Source organism: Chiloscyllium plagiosum, chromosome 6, assembly GCF_004010195.1.
Source record: "Chiloscyllium plagiosum isolate BGI_BamShark_2017 chromosome 6, ASM401019v2, whole genome shotgun sequence".
Taxonomy (NCBI): Eukaryota; Metazoa; Chordata; class Chondrichthyes; order Orectolobiformes; family Hemiscylliidae; genus Chiloscyllium; species Chiloscyllium plagiosum.
The window spans coordinates 14550552-14569729 of NC_057715.1; the positions used below are offsets into that span (position 1 = coordinate 14550552).

A 19178-nucleotide genomic window follows, 5' to 3' on the forward strand; every position below is an offset into this window, starting at 1 on the left:
TATTGGAGATGTATTGTAGGTGATGTAGTTGTATTGGAGTTGTATTTTAGGTGATGTAGTTGTATTGGAGATGTATTGTAGGTGATGTAGTTGTATTGGAGTTGTATTTTAGGTGATGTAGTTGTATTGGAGATGTATTGTAGGTGATGTAGTTGTATTGGAGTTGTATTTTAGGTGATGTAGTTGTATTGGAGATGTATTGTAGGTGATGTAGTTGTATTGGAGTTGTATTTTAGGTGATGTAGTTGTATTGGAGATGTATTGTAGGTGATGTAGTTGTATTGGAGTTGTATTTTAGGTGATGTAGTTGTATTGGAGATGTATTGTAGGTGATGTAGTTGTATTGGAGTTGTATTGTAGGTGATGTAGTTGTATTGGAGATGTATTGTAGGTGATGTAGTTGTATTAGAGTTGTATTGTAGGTGATGTAGTTGTTTTGGAGATGTATTGTAGGTGATGTAGTTGTATTGTAGGTGATGTAGTTATATTGGAGATGTATTGTAGATGATGTAGTTTTATTGGAGATGTATTGTAGGTGATGTAGTTATATTGGAGTTGTATTGTAGGTGATGTAGTTGTATTGTAGGTGATGTAGTTATATTGGAGATGTATTGTAGATGATGTAGTTGTTTTGGAGATGTATTGTAGGTGATGTAGTTATATTGGAGATGTTTTGCAGGTGAAGTAACTCGGGCTGCAGTGTTGGAGGGAGAAGCTGCTGAGGGCGGGGTGAGATGCTCCGCCTCATGCTGCTCTATAAGAGGGAGCTGGAGCCCCGGCAGTGCCGCTGCTTCACTGTGTCACCGGCCGGCGCTGCACCCACACACTGAGGGAGACACAGACACAGACAGACGGAGGGATGGAGAAGCCGCAGTTGCGCCTCGTTGTCCTCGTTGTCCTCGCTGCTTGCTGGCCGGCCGTGTCGCCCTTACCCAGTGGAGCCCCTCTGGGCAGCTGCGGGAGCATGGCCCCCAGACACAATGGGGTGACCCCTCAGACAGGACCATCTCCCTACTCCATCATGGTCAAAAATTACACCGACAAAGTGGAAGGTAGGTCAGGGGGACCGCGGTGTCTGCAGCTCACTACTCCCACTAACTGCCTGGTTAGTGTTGCCAACACCGCATCACTTTCTTTCTGACTGTCACTAACTTCTGATGTTCATTTTTTATTTTTTTTTTAAAAAAACCAGAAGATTATCTGGAAAGAGTGGGATTTTGTGTAAGATTCAGACCAATGCACACACCCCACCCCAAACACAACTGGGGAGTGGACCCTGGGCAGGAACAGGAATGTGCAAGGATTGGGGTTGACCCACCACACTCTGCAGAAAGCTGAGAGGGAGTTTAACCCTGTGACCTCCAAACAGGTGCAGAAATTACCAGTTTTTTAAAAAAAATAGTTACAATCTGGAGAGAGAGAGAGAGAGAGAGAGAGAGATAAGGAGGGAGCCGAGATGTGAAGCTAAAGACCTGCAGACCTGGGTGTTCAGTCAAATTACCGAAGGATTGGTCCCAGATGGAGACTCACTGTGAGCGCCCAATGCCTAGGGAATGTCGGGAGGACTGCCTGAAGCCAACAGCGGATAGCTGTGACTGGAGTGGTAAAGGTTGTGCTAGAGGACCGTTTTCAGAGGGGAGTTGTATCATGAGTGACCGATTGGTAAGACACAACAATGAGATTGCCCAGCAGAAGGAATTAGCCACCTCACAGTAACCCCATCAAAGGTTTCAGCCATTCACACCCCAATCTGTCTTGGGGGTTGGCGGGTGGGGGGGGGGGGGCGGGTGGTGAGGTTTAGCACATTCTGCTAGCCTGGGATTCAAATGCTTTTGAGTCCAGCCACATGGCTTACCATATATCTCTCTTTTAACCTAATATCTAACCTCCACTAAAGAAAAACCCAAAGAACTGCAGATGCTGGAAATCAGAACCACCCTACTTAGTTCTGAAGAAGGGATACTGAACCCCTGCAATGTTAATTCTGCTTTTTCTCCACAGATCCAGCAATTTCTTACCTCCACTTACTAACCTTTTGTCTCCTCTGTCAGGTTAAAGCGCTGGCTGGGGGTTGGGATTTTGGGGTAATATTCGGGATAGTGAGTTTGTGATTTTAAGAGTTTGTATCATTGCCATTCCTCAAATTTTGTAAAATAATTTTTGTGAGTAATAAATTGTTATTTCTGTTTTAAGAAAGACCTCTTACACCGTTTGTTTTATGATAAAGTGTAGCTCAGGGTTGGGGGGGGGGAGCTGGTTAGTAAATTGAGGGACAGGTCATTTGGGAGGATATATTAAAATAAGGTTCAGAAAATTTTCAAACTCTGCCTCCCATATCAAGGATGTTGTGAAACTTGAAATGATTCAGAAAATATTTACGAGAATGGTGCCCAGGTTTGAGCTGAAGGGAGAGGCTGAACAGGCTGGGTCTGTTTTCCCTGGAGCGTTGGAGGCTGAGGGGTGACCTCATAGAGGTTTACAAAATCATGAGGGACATGGATAGGATAAATAGACAAAGTATTTTCCCTGGGGCGGAGGGAGTCCAGAACTAGGTTTAGGGTGAGAAGGGAAAGATTTAAAAGGTACTAAAGGGCAATGTTTTCACACAGAGGGTGGTGCGTGTGTGGAATAAGGAAGTGGTGGAGGCTGATACAATAACAACATTTAAAAGGCATCCTGGATGGGTATATGAACAGGAAGGGTTTAGATGGATATGAGCCAAGTGCTGGCAAATGGGACTAGATTAGGATATCTGGTCGACATCAACGAGTTGGACCAAAGGGTCTGTTTCTATGGTGAACATCTCTAGCATGTGCTATGGACCGCAGTTCTCCACATTGTGTTTGCTGTGTACTTAATTCAGTGTCTGTGACATTAGTGACTGGGGGAAGTCTATTAGTTGGTTACTCATCTAGCATGTATGACTGGGAGAAAGTGACTATGCTGGGGTTAGAGTCAAAAACTGGGGCGCTGGAAAAGCACAGATTTCCTGATGAAGGGCTTATGCCCGAAATGTCGACTCTCCTGGTCCTCGGATGCTGCCTGACCCACTGTACTTTTCCAGCTCCAAGGGTTTTGACTCTAGTATGTGTAACTGGTCTGGGAAAGGTGGCGCTATGTGGTTTGCGAGATAGCTGGAGGTGTGATATCATGCACAGTGGAGGGTTAATCACAATGCAAATGATAAATTCCTGGAGTACAGGGGAGTTGGTAATTTGATTGAAAAATATATGCAGCTGCTTCTATCTAAGAAAGACATGTACCTGCTGTGTGCGGTTTATGCCTTTTTTTATTTAAAGGGTATTGGTGGGTAATTAATGTACAGGAAACTGTTTCTTTTGGGAGGAAAGTTGAAAGCAGAAGACATGGATTTAAGATAACTCACAAAAGAATCAGTGGCTAAGATGAGATGATTTGTCTTTTCATTCAATGAGTTGTCACCTGCAATCTGCTTCATGGAAGGGCAGGGGAAGCAGTTTGTTTTCAAAATGAATGTGATAAATATTTGAAAAGGAAGTACTTGCAAAAGAGAAGGAGGTGGATGGGACAAATTGGTTAATTCTTTCAAAGAGCCGGCACAGGCAAGATGGGTTGAATTACCTCCAGTGTTGTATGATTCAGTGATGCTGATCACTAACAGGTTTCACAAGTGCAGTAGGTTGGTAGTCAAGTGTTAATTTTGTTTCCTCCATTTAGTCAGTTCACCTGACGCACATCTTTGCTAAATTTTGGTCACTTGCATGATGGGTTTCTAGCAAGCCAGTAAATCCATACAAAGCTGATGGGCTGCTGGTAGTTAGTTGTAAAGTACATACACTTTTAAAAAAACATTTCCTTTTTCAGTGACAGTAATGGGCTCATCCTACAGAGGCATCCTATTGGAAGCACGTTATCCAAATCAAATGGATGCAATTGGCACATGGGCACAACCACCAAATAATACGAAAAAAATAGCGGTATGAGAAATTTGTTTTACTTGTATTAACACTGTATGTATAAGTCACTTCATTATGGTCAGAGCATTTTAAAGATAATCAAAAAGCATTTTTTGGTTTTGCTACAGATTATTTGCGACATTAGTGTTTTCATATCATCTCTTGGAGAGTAATGTGAAGCACTAGAATGATCTGTTTAACATTCTGATAGGCACACCACCTTTGTAAAAGGATATAATTTCGTCATAAGCTTTTCAGAGAAGGTTCCCTTAACTTGCTCCGAGGATGAAGGGGCTTACCTTATGAAAAGGTTGGTTACCCTTGGAAGATTGTACAGTAATCTTATTGAAATATTTTAAGATCCTGAGGGGATGTGATGGGGTTGATGATCGGAGGATGTTTCTGCTTTCTAAGGGTAGACTAAAACTAAAGCAAAGATTTTAAGGATAAGAGGTCGTTTTAAGATGAAAATGAGATTTCTTTTTCTTTGAGGGTCATTAGCCTATGGAATTCTCTGTTCAACAAGGCACCGAGGCTGGGTTACTGAATTCATTCAAGGCAGAGTTCAGTTGGTCAGCAAAAGGGGGAAAGCAGAGAAAAATTGGAGTTGAGACCACAATAGATCAGCCACGGTCTTGTTAAATGGCAGATCATCAGAAGTCCTATGTTACAGAGTCCTAGAGTCATACAGCACAGAAACAAACCCTTCGGTCCAACCAGTCCATGTCGAACATAATCCCAAATTAAACTAGTCCCACCTTCCTGCTCCTGGCCCATATCCCTCCAAAACTTTTCTATTTACACACTTATCCAAAATATTTTAAACATTGTAATTGTACCACACCCACCACTTTCTCAGGAAGTTCATTCATTCCACAGGCAAACCACCCTCTGTGTAAAAACATTGCCCCCATGTCTTTTTAAATCTCTTTCCTCTCACCTTAAAAATGTGTCCCCTTGTCTCAAAATCCCCCATCCTAGGGAAAAGAAAACTACCATTAACTCCATCTATACCCTTCATTATTTTATAAACTTCTATAAGGTCGCTTCTCAACCTCCTACGCTCCAGTAGGGTCACTCCTACAGAGCAGGAAGGTGTTAATGGGCTCCTTTAATCAACATAAGAGGGAACGGTGGGGAGAGGGGACAGGCTATTGGTGTCAAGATCCGTTGGACATGGATATCTCGAAGGACCATCACCTAGGATTCCGAACTGAAGCTCCAGAATCAGCTTCAAATTCATCCTAAAATCCCTGAACTTTATGGCATTGTGAAACTTGCCCATCGCACTCATAACAAAAGATATTCTCCTGTCAACTTGTTTGGAAATGTTATGATTCACATCTGGACTTGAATCCAGTCCTCGTGATTCAGAGGTAGGGACACTGCGACAAGAGTCTGCTAAACTCCATTAATTAACCCCACTTGACAATGAGATGTTTATTATTGACTGCCAATCAGCCTTTCGACCAAGAAAGAGGAACATTTGCTACCTAATTTCTTCTTAGAGTCATAGAGATATACAGCACAGAAACAGACCCACCGATCCAACTTGTCCATGCCGGCCTAACATCCCAACCTAATCTAGTCCCACTTGCGAGCACCCAACCCACGGTCAAACCCTTCCTGTTCATATACCCATCCAGATGCCTTTTAAATTTTGCAATTGAGTTGAGAGATTTTAAAAGATATAATTTTACCTTTTCTGTTTTTCTTTGTTCTGTTTTTTTCTCACTCTCATTTTCAAGCCTCTCTTTTTCTTCTTACCTTTGTGTACCCATTTTCATTGTAACGTGCCCTCAATTCTTAAAACGTATTGGGCAAAGTGATAAGTGGTTATCTCCTTGAAAAGGGATTGCGTTTCCCTGCGAATCACAGAAAGCTAACCTGTCATTAGGGAGGGAATAATATCTGACCATTACTTCAAGTGTGTTGAAATATACAAATGTGTAAGTTTTAAGTTAAAAATCATACAACACCAGGCTAAAGTCCAACAGGTTTAATTGGAAGTACTAGCTTTCGGAGCGCTGCTCCTTCATCAGGTAGTTGTGGGTTTTAGTGCAATTCCACAGCACTTTGATGAGATTGTACCCAGAATATTGTTTTTTTTGCTTATTGAAGGAAGGCTTTATTTGCTTCAGGGCACAAGTGTTCACTAGATTGGTTGATTGAGTAATTCTTGGGATAAAAGCGATGCCCTATGAGAGATTTGAGTAGAACAGGGATTGATTTCTGGAGTTTAGAAGAATAAGGAATGTTTAACAACTTTTAGAGAGCTTGACAGGCTAACTGTTGCAAAGCTTTCTTTCCATGGCAAGAGGGTCTGGGAAATGGGACATAATTTCATGCTGAAGAGTCAACTATTTAGAAATAAATGAGGAATTGTTTTTCAATCAAAGGTTTGTGAATTTTTGGAATTCTCCAGTACAGAGACTTGTGGATGCTCACTTACTGATCATATTAAAAGCCAAGATAGAATGAAAAAAAAATCTAAGGGATTTGATAACTATGAAGTTGGTGTTCAAAAGTGGGGTTGACCTAAATGTTCAGCCATGATCATCTCGACTGTTTAAGCAGCCACGAAGATCCAAATGGCCTCCCATTCCTGTTTGTGATCTTATGGCTCAAACGTTGATTAAGTTCACAGATACCCCGTTATAGATTTACACTTCCACCAAGGTTCAGGACAAGTGTTTTTGAATTCAGAGGTGAGGAGTAGTGGTGTAACAGATCTGACTGGAAGAAACCACGGCTCAGTTAATACCTGTGGTAATCCTTTGCATTAACCCCTTTTTTTTACCTTTATCACAGTGTTTCAACAAGATGGATAGTGCGATTACTCATTCAAATACCTATGTGAAAGCCAACGTCACTTACACCTGGATTTCACCTTGTTCAAAGAATGATACTATTATATTTCTGTAAGTATTTGCTGTTGGTTTAACCTGAAGTATCAAGTTCAGAAATAAACTGACTTTCGGTAGTTATTTGATGTTGGGATCAATTTAATTGGATGTAATTCTGGCCTGTATTTTGATTTTTGACAAGAGTTAACAAGTTGAATAAAATATCAAAAAGGACATAATCTGTCCAGCAGAGTTTATCACGCAAAACACTGGAAAGATGATTTTGATACAGTCACTGTTGAGTGGATCTTCATTGTCCAGTGAATAGTGATGCTGTGGAATTTCTTGCATACTGTGAGATGCATTGCTTTGAGCAGATGTTTAAACATACATTGGGCTGAATAACAGACAGCAAAGATATGTAGATTATCAGAACCACTTGATCTCTGTGATCTCTTAGACTGATTTCAGTTGCCAGGAGGTCATGCTGTCCAGCTCTCGCTTACTTTCTCCATGATAAGCTATGGGGCCAACTTTGGTATTTTAGCCTGTCTTTTCTTGCAGTTCCGTTTCTTTTGTTTGATATTTAAGCCAACGATCGCTTTCTATTACAGAGCAACTGTTGCCGAAAACCGAGAAATTTATTGGGTAAAACTGGCTTCTGATCCTGTCCGTAAGTAATCATTAGTGGTTCATATCCTTATATCCTTCAGCAGAACTGAGTGAAATCAAATCTATCAGCTGAGAGTGCTTGTACTGGAACAATTAAATCACCTTACTCTATGTATTATAATCTACCGAGTGTGAAAGGACATTGAAAGATTAATGAAATAACTGATCATCTGAATAGTCTGTGTCCAACTGCACTGGACTACCTCTTTACAAGAATAATTAAGAATATGGAACCATGTCTAGCTTTAAGATGCCTGATCCAGTCACAACCCTTTTTTGGGGAGGAGTTAAAAATTCACCTCATCAGCCAGCTGTGGCTCTGACTTGGCTAAACACCGGTTTCTCCCAATTTCTGAGTTTTTGTTTCAGATTCTCTGATAGTCCATTCTTTAAAAATTACTGCTTACAATGTTCTGTTTTCATCTTATTAGAGTCAAAGAGTCATAGAGATGTACAGCACGGAAACAGACCCTTCGGTCCAACCCGTCCATGCCGACCAGATATCCCAACCCAATCTAGAGCCACCTGCCAGCACCCGGCCCATATCCCTCTAAACCCTTCCTATTCATATACCCATCCAAATGCCTCTTAAATATTGCGATTGTACCAGCCTCCACCACTGTGGCAGCTCATTCCATACATGTACCGCCCACTGTGCGAAAAGGTTGTCCCTTAGGTCTCTTTTATATCTTTCCCTTCTCATCCTAAACCTATGCCCTCTAGTTCTGGACTCCCCCACCCAGGGAAACGACTTTATCTATTTATCCTATCCATGCCCCTCATAATTTTGTAAACCTCTATAAAGTCACCCCTCAGCCTCCAACGCTCCAGGGAAAACAGCCCCAGCCTGTTCAGCCTCTCCCTATAGCTCAAATCCTCCTACTCTGGCAACATCCTTGTAAATCTTTTCTGAACCCTTTCAAGTTTCACAACATCTCTGCAAACCCACAACTGCATTTAGAGTGTATAATCCAGTTGTAACTCTTTTCCAAATCTTTGCTATAGAAACATATATTTGGATAAATCTTGAATTACTCAGAGTGTTATTCCATATGAACAGATATTCAGAATTGTCAGCATAATCCCATACGATGCCCAACTAGTCTATAAGGCTTTGTGATTTTTTTTCTAATTAATAAACTGAGATTGCTTACATTTTCTTATTGTGATCTTTACAATGGAGGGTAGTATTTTCACTTCAGGTCATAATTCATGTTGAACTCCAGAGATTTGAACATATGCTGACCCTCTGTTGCAGCACAGTGGCACTGTTACAAACTAGGTGTGTTCCCTTCTGGAACATTAAACAGAAACCTCATCTCCTCTCTCAAGTTTTTTTTATTTGTTCAGAAAAGATGGGAATTGCTGGCTAGGCCAACATTTATTCCTCATATCTAATTGCTGTTAAGGTGGTGGAAATCTATTCAGTGCAATCCGTATTGTGTAGGTACAGCAAACCTTGTTTTAATTGGCATCTTCTGAACTGGCACTCTCAACAAACCAACACAAATTATATACCTCAAATACTGGAGGTTTACTGTATTATTGCAGTCTCTGAGTAGTCAGTTGGGCGTGCGAGTGAGAAGGCTCCCTGCTGGTAAGGTTTAATTAAGGCAAAGTTGCATTATTATTTAATTGATTTATGCTGCAAATAAGGTATAACAGTGAAGTGTATACTCGCTGCTTTACCTCGTGTGTGTTTTTACATTGATTATGTGAACCCCTTGATCAACCAGATTATTTGGTCAATCGCCTGCTCCTGGTTCCCTACATGCCAGTTAGTAAAAAGTTTGCTGTATACTGTATTCACAATGCTGTTAGGAAGGCCTGATGTTAATCCAGGGACAGTGAAGGAACAGTGATGTTTTTCCAGTCAGGACGTTGTATGGCTTGGAGGGAACTTGGTGTTCCTTTGTATCTACTGCCCTCATCATTGCTGAATTGCATCTTACACTTAAAATACAATATGTATCATTGAAGTGACAAAATGTTTGCAGTAATTGCTAAAGATCCTGCAAGCTGCTGTATTTGAACGTTGGTTCTTTATAATATGAAGAATGAGGCACCCCACATTAGTAGAGAGAAAAATAGTTGCTATCATAATTTTTAAAAAATTAATGGTCTTGTTTTTATTTATAGGTGTAATGTGTTCTGGTTCTGCGATAAACCTCCATGGATTTGCTGCCCTTGTCATGCTCATGATTTCAGCGGTAGCTGTGCTCTAAGCAGCAACATCACGTTCTGTAAACTTCATTTGAGTTTTTTATTGTTGTTGTTTAAAATTGGATTGCATTCTGCAAACAATTACATACATAAAGGCCAATTGTCAAATCAGTTCTCAGGCATCAACGTTTGACCCCATTTCTACTGAGAGTTGATGGTGTAGAAATTATCAGCTCAATGACTGAGTTGTGGATTTATGGGTGCAGTGGAGGACTTCAATGAGGTCGTAGTAATTTGCAAGCAGATGAAGTTAACTGCTTATTTTAAAAAAAGGTATTCTGCTCTATTTTGACTCCTTGTTAATGGAATGCACTGGAGAATGTTGTACTACAAGAAACTAGCAAACAGAATTAAACTTATCACTCAGGTTTCAATGAGAAGTTTTAAAGATTGTTTTCATACATCTCTTACTGTTAATTGTGCAATTTTTAAGAAAATATATAGGGTTTTTTTATTCAATATGATTGCCTTTTTAGTAGGAAGAAAATATAGTCTGGGGTTATTTCAACATACTTGCTTGAATGTTTTTTTAAAATCTTCATTAAAGAATTTTCATCAGCTATCTAAATCAGCTTTCACATTTGCTCTGATTTGAAACACCAGCACTGATCAGAAGGTCCAGTCCTTGGTAAAGTATTTCAATTGGAATTAAGTTAGTGTGTTCACTGCCTGCAAATTGGGATAAAAATATACAACTCTACTCATTTGCAGCTTTCAAAGGATTACATCAGAGTGTTGGGGAAGCTGGAGAGAATAGAATGGGAACAATCTAAAGCAATAAGACCATATGAAATAAAACAATTAGTGGATAGAAACATGGAAATCAACTAAGAATATTAGATTCTTTTACAATTCCTACTTTGAATATCTGACCATATTTGACCATTTTTGGAATTAGAATATATTTTACATTATAGTCATTGCATCTATTTTGCAATAAAGGTTTTATTAAACAAGTTTTAATTGCATTTTTTAAAGAGTTTTCAAGAAAATGTGCTATCACAATCGAAGCAATATATTGATGAATCCAAGTTTGTTGTGTAAGGAGCAAACAATATCCTTTTGACTTTGTCTTTAGGAAGAGCTCTGTGGACATGTGTTTGTAATTGCGTCTGTAATTGTTTTTGTAAAATCTCTTATCCTCATGTTATACAATTCTAAGATTACTGTACCCGTGAACCAGCATCTACAATGTAAAGTGCTACAGGTTTCACTCACTAAGGTGACACATGGTGAAGCATCATCTGTGGTAACAAAAGAACAATGGTTATAACACTGAAGGAGGCTGTTTCGTTCGTCATGTAGGTTCCATCTCTGATGGAGGAATTCAGCTAATACCACATTACACTTTATTCCTGTAATCCTACAGATTCATCTTTTCCAGATAATAATCCAGTTTTTCTTGAATGCGTCAATTGAATCTACCTCGACCAAAATCTCAGGTTGTGAGCCAGATCCTATCAACTCTGTGTGTGGAAGTTTTTCTTCATGCTGACATTGCTTCTTCTGTCAATTTGAATAAATCTATTTCTTTTTCTGCTTGTTGTTCCCTCCAGCATAAGAGTGTCTACTCTCTCCAGCTGCCTCATGATTTTGAATCTGACAAGTCCTCTATAGTACCCTCAATCAAATTTCCCTTCAAAACTCCCCAAAGAATACAGACCCAACTTCTGCAGTGTATCTATGCAACTCAAATTCCGCATCCCTGGGCCCACACTTGTGGATTTTTTTTCTGCATTTTTTCCAATGCCATCACATCTGTCCTAACATGTGGCACTGAATACCAAGTGTAATCCTCAAGCTGAGGCTGAATCCATGTACCATAGAGGGCACTGTGCAGCACTCTGATTTACAAAAAGTATTTGATGATATATACATTATCATATCGTTAGCCTCAGTGCTGTTTGTTGCCTGAAAAGAACTTAAGCAAGATAGCCAGATATGAATTTGTCCTTAATTATTCCATGTTGGCTTTCATAAATTAACCACAAATTTCCTGTGGACTGAATCTTACATTTTTTTGACTGAAGTAAAAAAATCACACAACAGCAAGTTATAGTCCAACAGGTTTATTTGGAAGTACAAGCTTTCAGAGCACTGCTCCCTTCATCAGGTAGCTACTGGGGCAGGATTCTAAGACACAGAATTTATAGCACAAGATCACAGTGTCAAGCAACTGAAATGATATTGAACAAATGTAGGTTGCTGTTAAGTCTTTCATCTTTAAGAATGGGTTGCAGGTTTCGATTCATTAGTATGTAAATCCCAGAACTTCTTTCAAGTCACATTCCTGAGATAATTTAAGGTTTTGTAAAAGAAAAGGGACATCTCAGCTCAGACAATGCATTAAAGGTGTGAGATTACAGTTTATGTATTCCAGTCTTGCACTCACCTGTACATGCACACACACTCTCATATATGCAAACACACACACACATACACAAGTCTATGGGGTGAATTTGCATTTGCAGAATTGTATTTGCAGATCCATTCTATTTTGCTCAAAAAGCACACAATCTGCAGGCAGTCAATACATGTTACATTTTATAAATTCCTATTTGGAAATAGAACCAGTCTGACTCAAGACTGGGATACAGGCAGATTCTAACCTCACACCTTTAATGCATTGTCTGAGCTGAAATGCCACTTTTATTCATAAAACCTTAAGTTATCACGGGAAAGTGACTTAAAGTGACTGGGATTTACATATTAATGAATCCGAAACCTGCAACTCATTCTAAAAGATGAAAGACTTAATAGTAATCTAGGTTTGTTCAATGTATTGCATCAGTTGTATGACACTATGATCTTTTGCTATAAATTCTGTGTCCTATAATCCTGCCGGACTAGCTACCTGACGAAGGTACAGCGCTCTGAGAGCTTGTACTTCCAAATAAACCTGTTGGACTATAACCTGCTGTTGTGGAATTATTTTACTTTGTCCACCCAAGCCCAACACCGGCACCTCCACATCGTTATTTTGGCTGTCAGTTCTGTCAATTTTTTTATTTCACAGTGTTTCTTGCCGAAGGCCTGGCAAGACCAACTGACTAAATTTATCAAATCCACCTCAATAACAATCTGTCTTACTTCTATGGACATCCCAGCCCAATTTTAGCCTCAACTTACCACGTGCCATTCCTGAAATAATTCACCACTGCTGGGATATCCTGGAATTCTTGGTGCTGATCTCACCTTCATAAAGGCTTTGTTGAGCCATAAGACATAGGAGTGGAAGTAAGGCCATTCGGCCCATCGAGTCCACTCCGCCATTTAATCAACTTACCAGCATTCTCCCCGTAGCCCTTAATTCCTTGTGACATCAAGAATTTATCAATCTCTGCCCTTGAAGCCATTTAGCGTCCCAGCCTCCACTGCACTCCGCGGCAATGAATTCCACAGGCCCACCACTCTCTGGCTGAAGAAATGTCTCCGCATTTCTGTTCTGAATTTACCCCCTCTAATTCTAAGGCTGTGCCCATGGGTCCTAGTCTCCTCGCCTAACGGAAACAATTTCTTAGCGTCCTCCCTTTCCAAGCCATGTATTATCTTGTAAGTTTCTATTAGATCTCCCCTTAACCTTCTAAACTCCAATGAATACAATCCCAGGAGGCAGTTTAGTGGATCTAAAAGAATCACTTCCTGCTACTCTTTGTCCACAAGTAGTTCTGTAAAGATACTTACCTCATGGATTAAATTCTCACATCAGCTTTCACCTACCAGATTCCTTAAGGCCTGGAAAACTGATGACAAGTTAAACAGTTAAAATTAAGGCACAGGACCTTGTTGTATTTAAGTGACCAATCTCTCTCCTCTGAGGAGCATAGTTGCTGAGTCCTCAATCTACCTCTGTTTAAGCCCGAAGGGGGCAAATACAGGTAGGTTGGTATCCTGTTTCAGTTTTTTGAACCTCTGAGCAACTTAATCCACCTGTTTTGGGGAGTTACAATTCAACCTGCAGTGTCTGTACTACAGGTGGTTCCTGTATTTTGAGTGGAAGAGGGCATCATGTCACCCACTGCTCTCCCCCATCTCTACTGTGACTGTATAGGCTCAGGATAGGAGGGGGAGGAATCAGAAGGTCTGCCAGCTCATGGGCCAACTAGATGTTTAAAAGGACAAATAAAGCCCACTTACAGGCCTTGTCCTGCTGTTACTCTAATTTAACAGCAGCAGGAGAAGGTCTAACATACTTGTCACCTCTTCAAAGAACTCTAACATGTTTGTCAGGCATGACCTCCCCTTACTAAATCCATGTTGACTTATTCTAATCCGACCCTGCTCTTCCAAGAATTTAGAAACCTCATCTTTAACGATGGATTCTAGAATTTTACCAACAACCGAGGTTAGGCTAATTGGCCTATAATTTTCCATCTTTTGTCTTGATCCTTTCTTGAACAAAAGTTCAAGCCACCCTACAGTTTCTGACATTTGCCCCAGACATGGTCAACAAGGAAAAATAGTCACTTCACTTTGCAGACAAGTCCTGGCGCATGGGCCAGAGCAGAGGCTGTGAGTCCTCCTCCTTGGGTACAGCAGTGAAGACCATAATTGCCAGACCATGTCACCCTGGTTAAAGCAGGCTCTGCTGTCTGGAGGAACGTGAAGCAATGTAGGAAGAGGGTCGATGATCTCTGCCAGTACAAGAGCCACCATCTTCTCTCTGATACCTCAGACTCACTCTCTGCTATTGTACCCACACCCCATCAAGTCTCACCTCTATCAATCTCACCATTGTTTGCAATGTCTTCCCTCACTCACTGTCACCCACCCCCAACCCCTGTAACCAGTAACCATGTATTACCCTCTGCACTACCAACCTGCTCAGGGCACCTTCACAAACAGTTAACAACTATGCCATCCACTTTCATTCCCCTGAATCTCTGCTACATGCTCATTCCATTTGGGAAGCAGCATCCAATATGATCGATGCAACGGGCTGCTTGGCATTCAGCTGTTCTCAGCCTCTGAAGACAGGATTCTGACTCTGACCACCCTGACCTGTGCCCCAGACCCCAGGAAATTGCCCTTCATATATGAAGGGGGCAATTTCCTGGGGTCTGGGGCACAGGTCTCGCCCTCAACATGACTGAGGTCTACACCAGCCATGATGGGGTTCATGGCTTGTGTATGCACGAAAGAGAACAGCAAGGAGTAGCTTGGTCAAACTGCGGAGGGGAAGAGAAGTGCAAATAGGTAAAATAAGAATGCTGTGGGTAAGTGCTACATGAGCAAACGACCCAGAGATGCAACCTGAGTCCTGATGAAGGGCTTTTGCCGAAACGTCGATTTTCCTGCTCCGTGGATGCTGCCTGACCTGCTGTGCTTTTCCAGCACCACGCTAATCTAGACTCTGATTGGCAGCATCTGCAGTCCTCACTTTTGCCCCATAGAGATGCAACCTGGCCCAGTCCACGAGCTGTGGTTGTGTCCTTGCTGCAGATTACATTGAGAATGTGCTTCTGCAGCACAGGGTGAACTGGCAGCTGTCAGTGGATCAGAAATGTGCCGTGAGGGTTCTGAGGGACTGGTACGTGTCAGATGACAGTGTCCATGGAAGTGAGGTCCATGTGGGCCATGGTGTGCCCGGAGGCATCATTGTCCAGTATCCACAAGGAGGACTCTTGGTGCAAATAGCGAGCTGAAATCACCAGGAACTTGCTCTGACTGCTGCTTCCAGAATACCCAGGTCTGACTTGCTGGGCAGGATTGGCATGTTGGATGGGAGGCTGCAGGTTAATGAGGCAGGATGTGAATAAGGTGGTTGGAAAGTCAGAGGCTCCCTGTGCCACCTGCATGTTGCAGGGAGTTGCACCTTGTGTTGAGATAGCCCTCACCTGACTTCTCACACAATTCTGCCACAATTTCTCACCATAGCCCCTGTTGCTCAGATCCCTACAATATTCCATCTGCCGTGCCTAGTGCTCTGAATCGTGGGGTAGCATTGTCCGTGCCACTCAGACTGGGACAATGACAGGGAACTCGGGAGATCTAATCTTGTCTCATTTCTGTGCGGCTTGCAAATCGACTGTCCTCTTCGGAGACATTGGACAGTGATCGTTCCTGACAAGAAAGAGTGCTTACCTGGTGATGCAGCTTACCCTTTACTTCTGCAAGGATCCACTTTCTGTCCCTTTGCCAACGTGTCCTTCAATGCTGCATAAGCCGCGCCCTCAACCCTTCACCCCTCTGAGGTTAGCATTAGTAAAACCTCACCCCATCTCAGGGTCACACCACCATCCCGTGCATCGACACACATTCAGGTTTTACTTCTTCTAGCTCTCTCACTTTGCAGCTCTTGGAGACTGCCAGCCCCTGTGACTGGCATTGCATTTTCAGCCAGAGGTAAGGAAGGGTGAAAGGTTGTGGAGGATGTGGTGGGCAGGAGTGGTTGAATCGAGTTGCTGCTGGCAGTAGGTAGTCCATGAGCATCTGTGAGATTTGTGTTCAGTGGCAGAGTTAGAGGAGTGGGCGGTAACAGAGAGAGATGATGGTGACACATATCCTTATGGAGTGCAGATCATCATCGAGCATTCCCCTGCACTGCTATGCATTCAATCGGAGCCCAGAGATGACACACTGAGCTGGGCTACTACATGGGTCGAAGCCAGCTGTGTTTGTGTACCTTGACGTTCTGTAGTAGCCCATCAATTGGGAAGATGATCCTTCTCTATACCATCCCAATCAGTTGGACATCGAGGTGGAATGTGGGCATGTGTGAGAGTGAGTGTGTGTGTGCACACGAGTGAGAGTGTTATTTGGGGCTTGGGGTGGGCGGGGGACTAAAATTTCTCTATATGGACACCTTGTGCGGGATATCTTTTAATATGGGGGTGTCTTTGCAAGTCAGCCAACACATGTTTCTTGACAGAAGTTAGATCCAGTTCCAGTGACAAAGAAACCTCAACAACTGGGATCTCCCAACTTCTGCAGCCTTCACCTGCCATTGATACCACACGGATATTTTCCTTCCGGGTCACCGTTTAGGACTTGTTTTGGATTATACTTTGTCTGGTATCTCCCCACCGACTTTACTGTCCTGGGTGGCCCTGCAGGAATCGAGACCTCCTGACTGCATCACCTTCAGCGTCAATGAACCTCTCAAGCCTCTGCACTACAGGCAGATAGAAATCCCCAGAAAGGCATCTACTCTTCTCGAATTAGTGGTTAATGACCCTCACCTGCGTTTGGTGTTAGGTTTAGAGTACAACACAAGTGAATACTCATGTCCCTATTTAACCCTCTTAACTAATGGTTTAAACAGGAAGATTCTACTCAAGATACTTAGTGACACAGAAACAAGCAGTTAAGCAATGAATAGAGTTTATTTCCAGAGAAATGCCTGATAGATTTTGCACGGTAGAAATTTTTTTAAAACTTGAAAAACTTCTTTTCCATTAAATTTCTTTAGTTCACTGATTGCTACACATTTCTTTACCATCCTTGTCCGGTACCTTATCATTACTGATGTAAAATGGGTAATCCAAAATCCCTTTCCTGAATTTGATTCTCCAAATCACAACCACACTCGTTCTCTTAAAGCAAATCACAACAGTAGGTCAAGGTCAGGAACTTCAGTTATCTAATGACAAAGGAGTTGCATCAGAATATCCAAGTTATCTTTCACCACTCCACTACACAGAGGTTTCAACTTAAAGAGAATTCAAATTACTGGGCGTAGCAATAGAGAAATACTTCATGTTCCTGAAGCATATTTCTCTGGCCTGTATTTTAGCAGGTGTTGTTTCACGTGCCTCCATTAGGAAACACAGGTAACAGTTGCATAAATTGAACATTCAAAAGAAATTTCTGCCTTCGAGTCTTCATTAAGAACCAATGCTTAATTAAAAACACTGGCAGAATAAGATTACATTTCAAACTAAAATTCTAAAATGTAAACAATGAAACAAATGACCCTGAGTGGTGCTTCACAGATCACATGATATCCTTGCATTCTTGGTAACAAAAAAAATTCAAGTTTTAGAACAGACTTAAAACAGACTTTGCAATTAGATACTATGCGTTAAAAATCTATTCATCAACATTTTTAAAAAAATAAATCCGTTTGATCTAAGTACAAACTCTAGATATGTTTTGTGCACAGCAACTGTTAAGATTGTCAAGTTCCAACATCAAATGGAACACTGCTTAGAAAAGAGGGTGCAGAAAAAAAAATCAACCAAGAAACATAGCTGAAACCAGCTGGACAATTTTTAAGCGGTGAAAATTGAGTGATTAAATGATTAGTGAAATACAGTGTTTTGATATTTAATCAAATTCCAAAGCTGTGGAAAATTCATAATCGCAAATTAAAATCTGTTGAACTTACATTTAGTGTTCAGTACTGTACGTCCAAAGACTGAAACTGTGATAATCACAGTTTATGCATTTAAGGGACAATATCTGGCTTGGAGGCTGCAGATTTGCTTCCCAAACCAGGCATGAACATGATCTATTATGGGTTGCTCTCAAGGCGCCACATAAATAAAAAATATTATTTTTATTGTTTTCCATCTTCACTTCTCAACCACCCGCAGATTTCACATGCATTCTTCAGAGATGCTATCTGCCCTGGTTTTTCACTGTCTGGTTTTTCACGTCAAAATTCTTCTGGATTGTTGCCAATGAACCTTTTAACTGTAAGTGAGAAAACAAAAATTGATAGGATGAATGTCCTTGCATACAAGAATTGGTATAACCAGAATCACCTCTCTTCTGTCTGGAGTTATAAGGAGAGGCTGGATAGGCTGGTACATTTTTTACTGGAAACTGAAGGGTGATCTTATAGAAGTTTATAACACTATGAGGGGCTTATGAGGTAAATGGCAGATATCTTTCCCTCGGGTGGGGGGTTTCAAGATGAGGGGGCGAATTTTATAAAGGTGGGAGGAGAAAGATTTAAAGACAATGTGACAGGCAATTTTCTTTTTAAACACAGAGTGATTTGTGCGTGGAGTGAACTTCCAGAGGAAGTGATGGATGCAGATACGATGAAAAAGAAATGTTTGGAGGGATATGGGCCAAGTGCTGGCAAGTGGGACTTGTTCAGCTCGGAATTATGGTTGGCATGGACTGAAGAGCCTGGTTTCTGTGCTGTAGGATTCGGAGTCTTGTTTAAAGATTTTTAAATTCTTTATAAGATGTAGCTGTTTCACATTATAGTTCACTAACTGACCAGAATCAAATAGGAGACCAACCACAAGGTTTTGAGTGAAAGAAAAAGGAAATTACATTAATAACTAAAACCAGGAAAAATAAAATCTAAAAAACAAAGGAAAATAAACGAGTGAAAACTAGCAAGTAATATATCAATGTATGATTCTTTCAAAAGGAAAGATAGGGGACAAGGTGAACAATAAAACCTTCGAGAACAGACTTGGGAAACAATAATGGAAAACCAGGAGACAGGACTGGGGTCCAATTAATACTTTTCATCAGTCGTCCCAGTTGATGGCACAATAGCAATTGAAAAATACAAAATCAAAAGGGGTTAGAGGTGAGG

At 41.2% G+C, this 19178-nt stretch overlaps 2 protein-coding genes across 5 annotated transcripts in view; one reads left to right on the forward strand and one right to left on the reverse strand.

The window, feature by feature from the left end:
- The first annotated feature begins 780 nt into the window (after nucleotides 1–780).
- On the forward strand, nucleotides 781–10050 carry LOC122550479 (putative defense protein 3). Its single transcript, XM_043691248.1, has 5 exons — nucleotides 781–1052; nucleotides 3844–3956; nucleotides 6747–6856; nucleotides 7396–7454; nucleotides 9593–10050. Exons 1-5 carry the CDS (start codon nucleotides 860–862, stop codon nucleotides 9676–9678), a joined length of 561 nt encoding a protein of 186 aa, XP_043547183.1. The 5' UTR covers nucleotides 781–859; the 3' UTR covers nucleotides 9679–10050.
- Nucleotides 10051–16982: 6932 nt separating this feature from the next.
- Nucleotides 16983–19178, reverse strand: part of gramd1c (GRAM domain containing 1c) — a 58774-nt gene continuing 56578 nt past the window's right edge. For all 4 annotated transcript variants that reach the window (XM_043691252.1, XM_043691249.1, XM_043691251.1 and 1 more), the window contains one exon: nucleotides 16983–18313. In XM_043691252.1, the coding sequence (XP_043547187.1) occupies nucleotides 18239–18313 (75 nt within the window). In that variant the 3' untranslated portion in view covers nucleotides 16983–18238. The remainder of the gene's footprint in view (nucleotides 18314–19178) is intronic.

Coding starts and splice junctions, on each gene's coding strand:
- LOC122550479 (XM_043691248.1), top strand. CDS start 860: ATGGAGAAGCCGCAGTTGCGCCTCGTTGTCCTCGTTGTCCTCGCTGCT. Junction 1,053..3,843: donor TTACACCGACAAAGTGGAAG/GTAGGTCAGGGG, acceptor TTCCTTTTTCAG/TGACAGTAATGGGCTCATCC. Junction 3,957..6,746: donor ATAATACGAAAAAAATAGCG/GTATGAGAAATT, acceptor CCTTTATCACAG/TGTTTCAACAAGATGGATAG.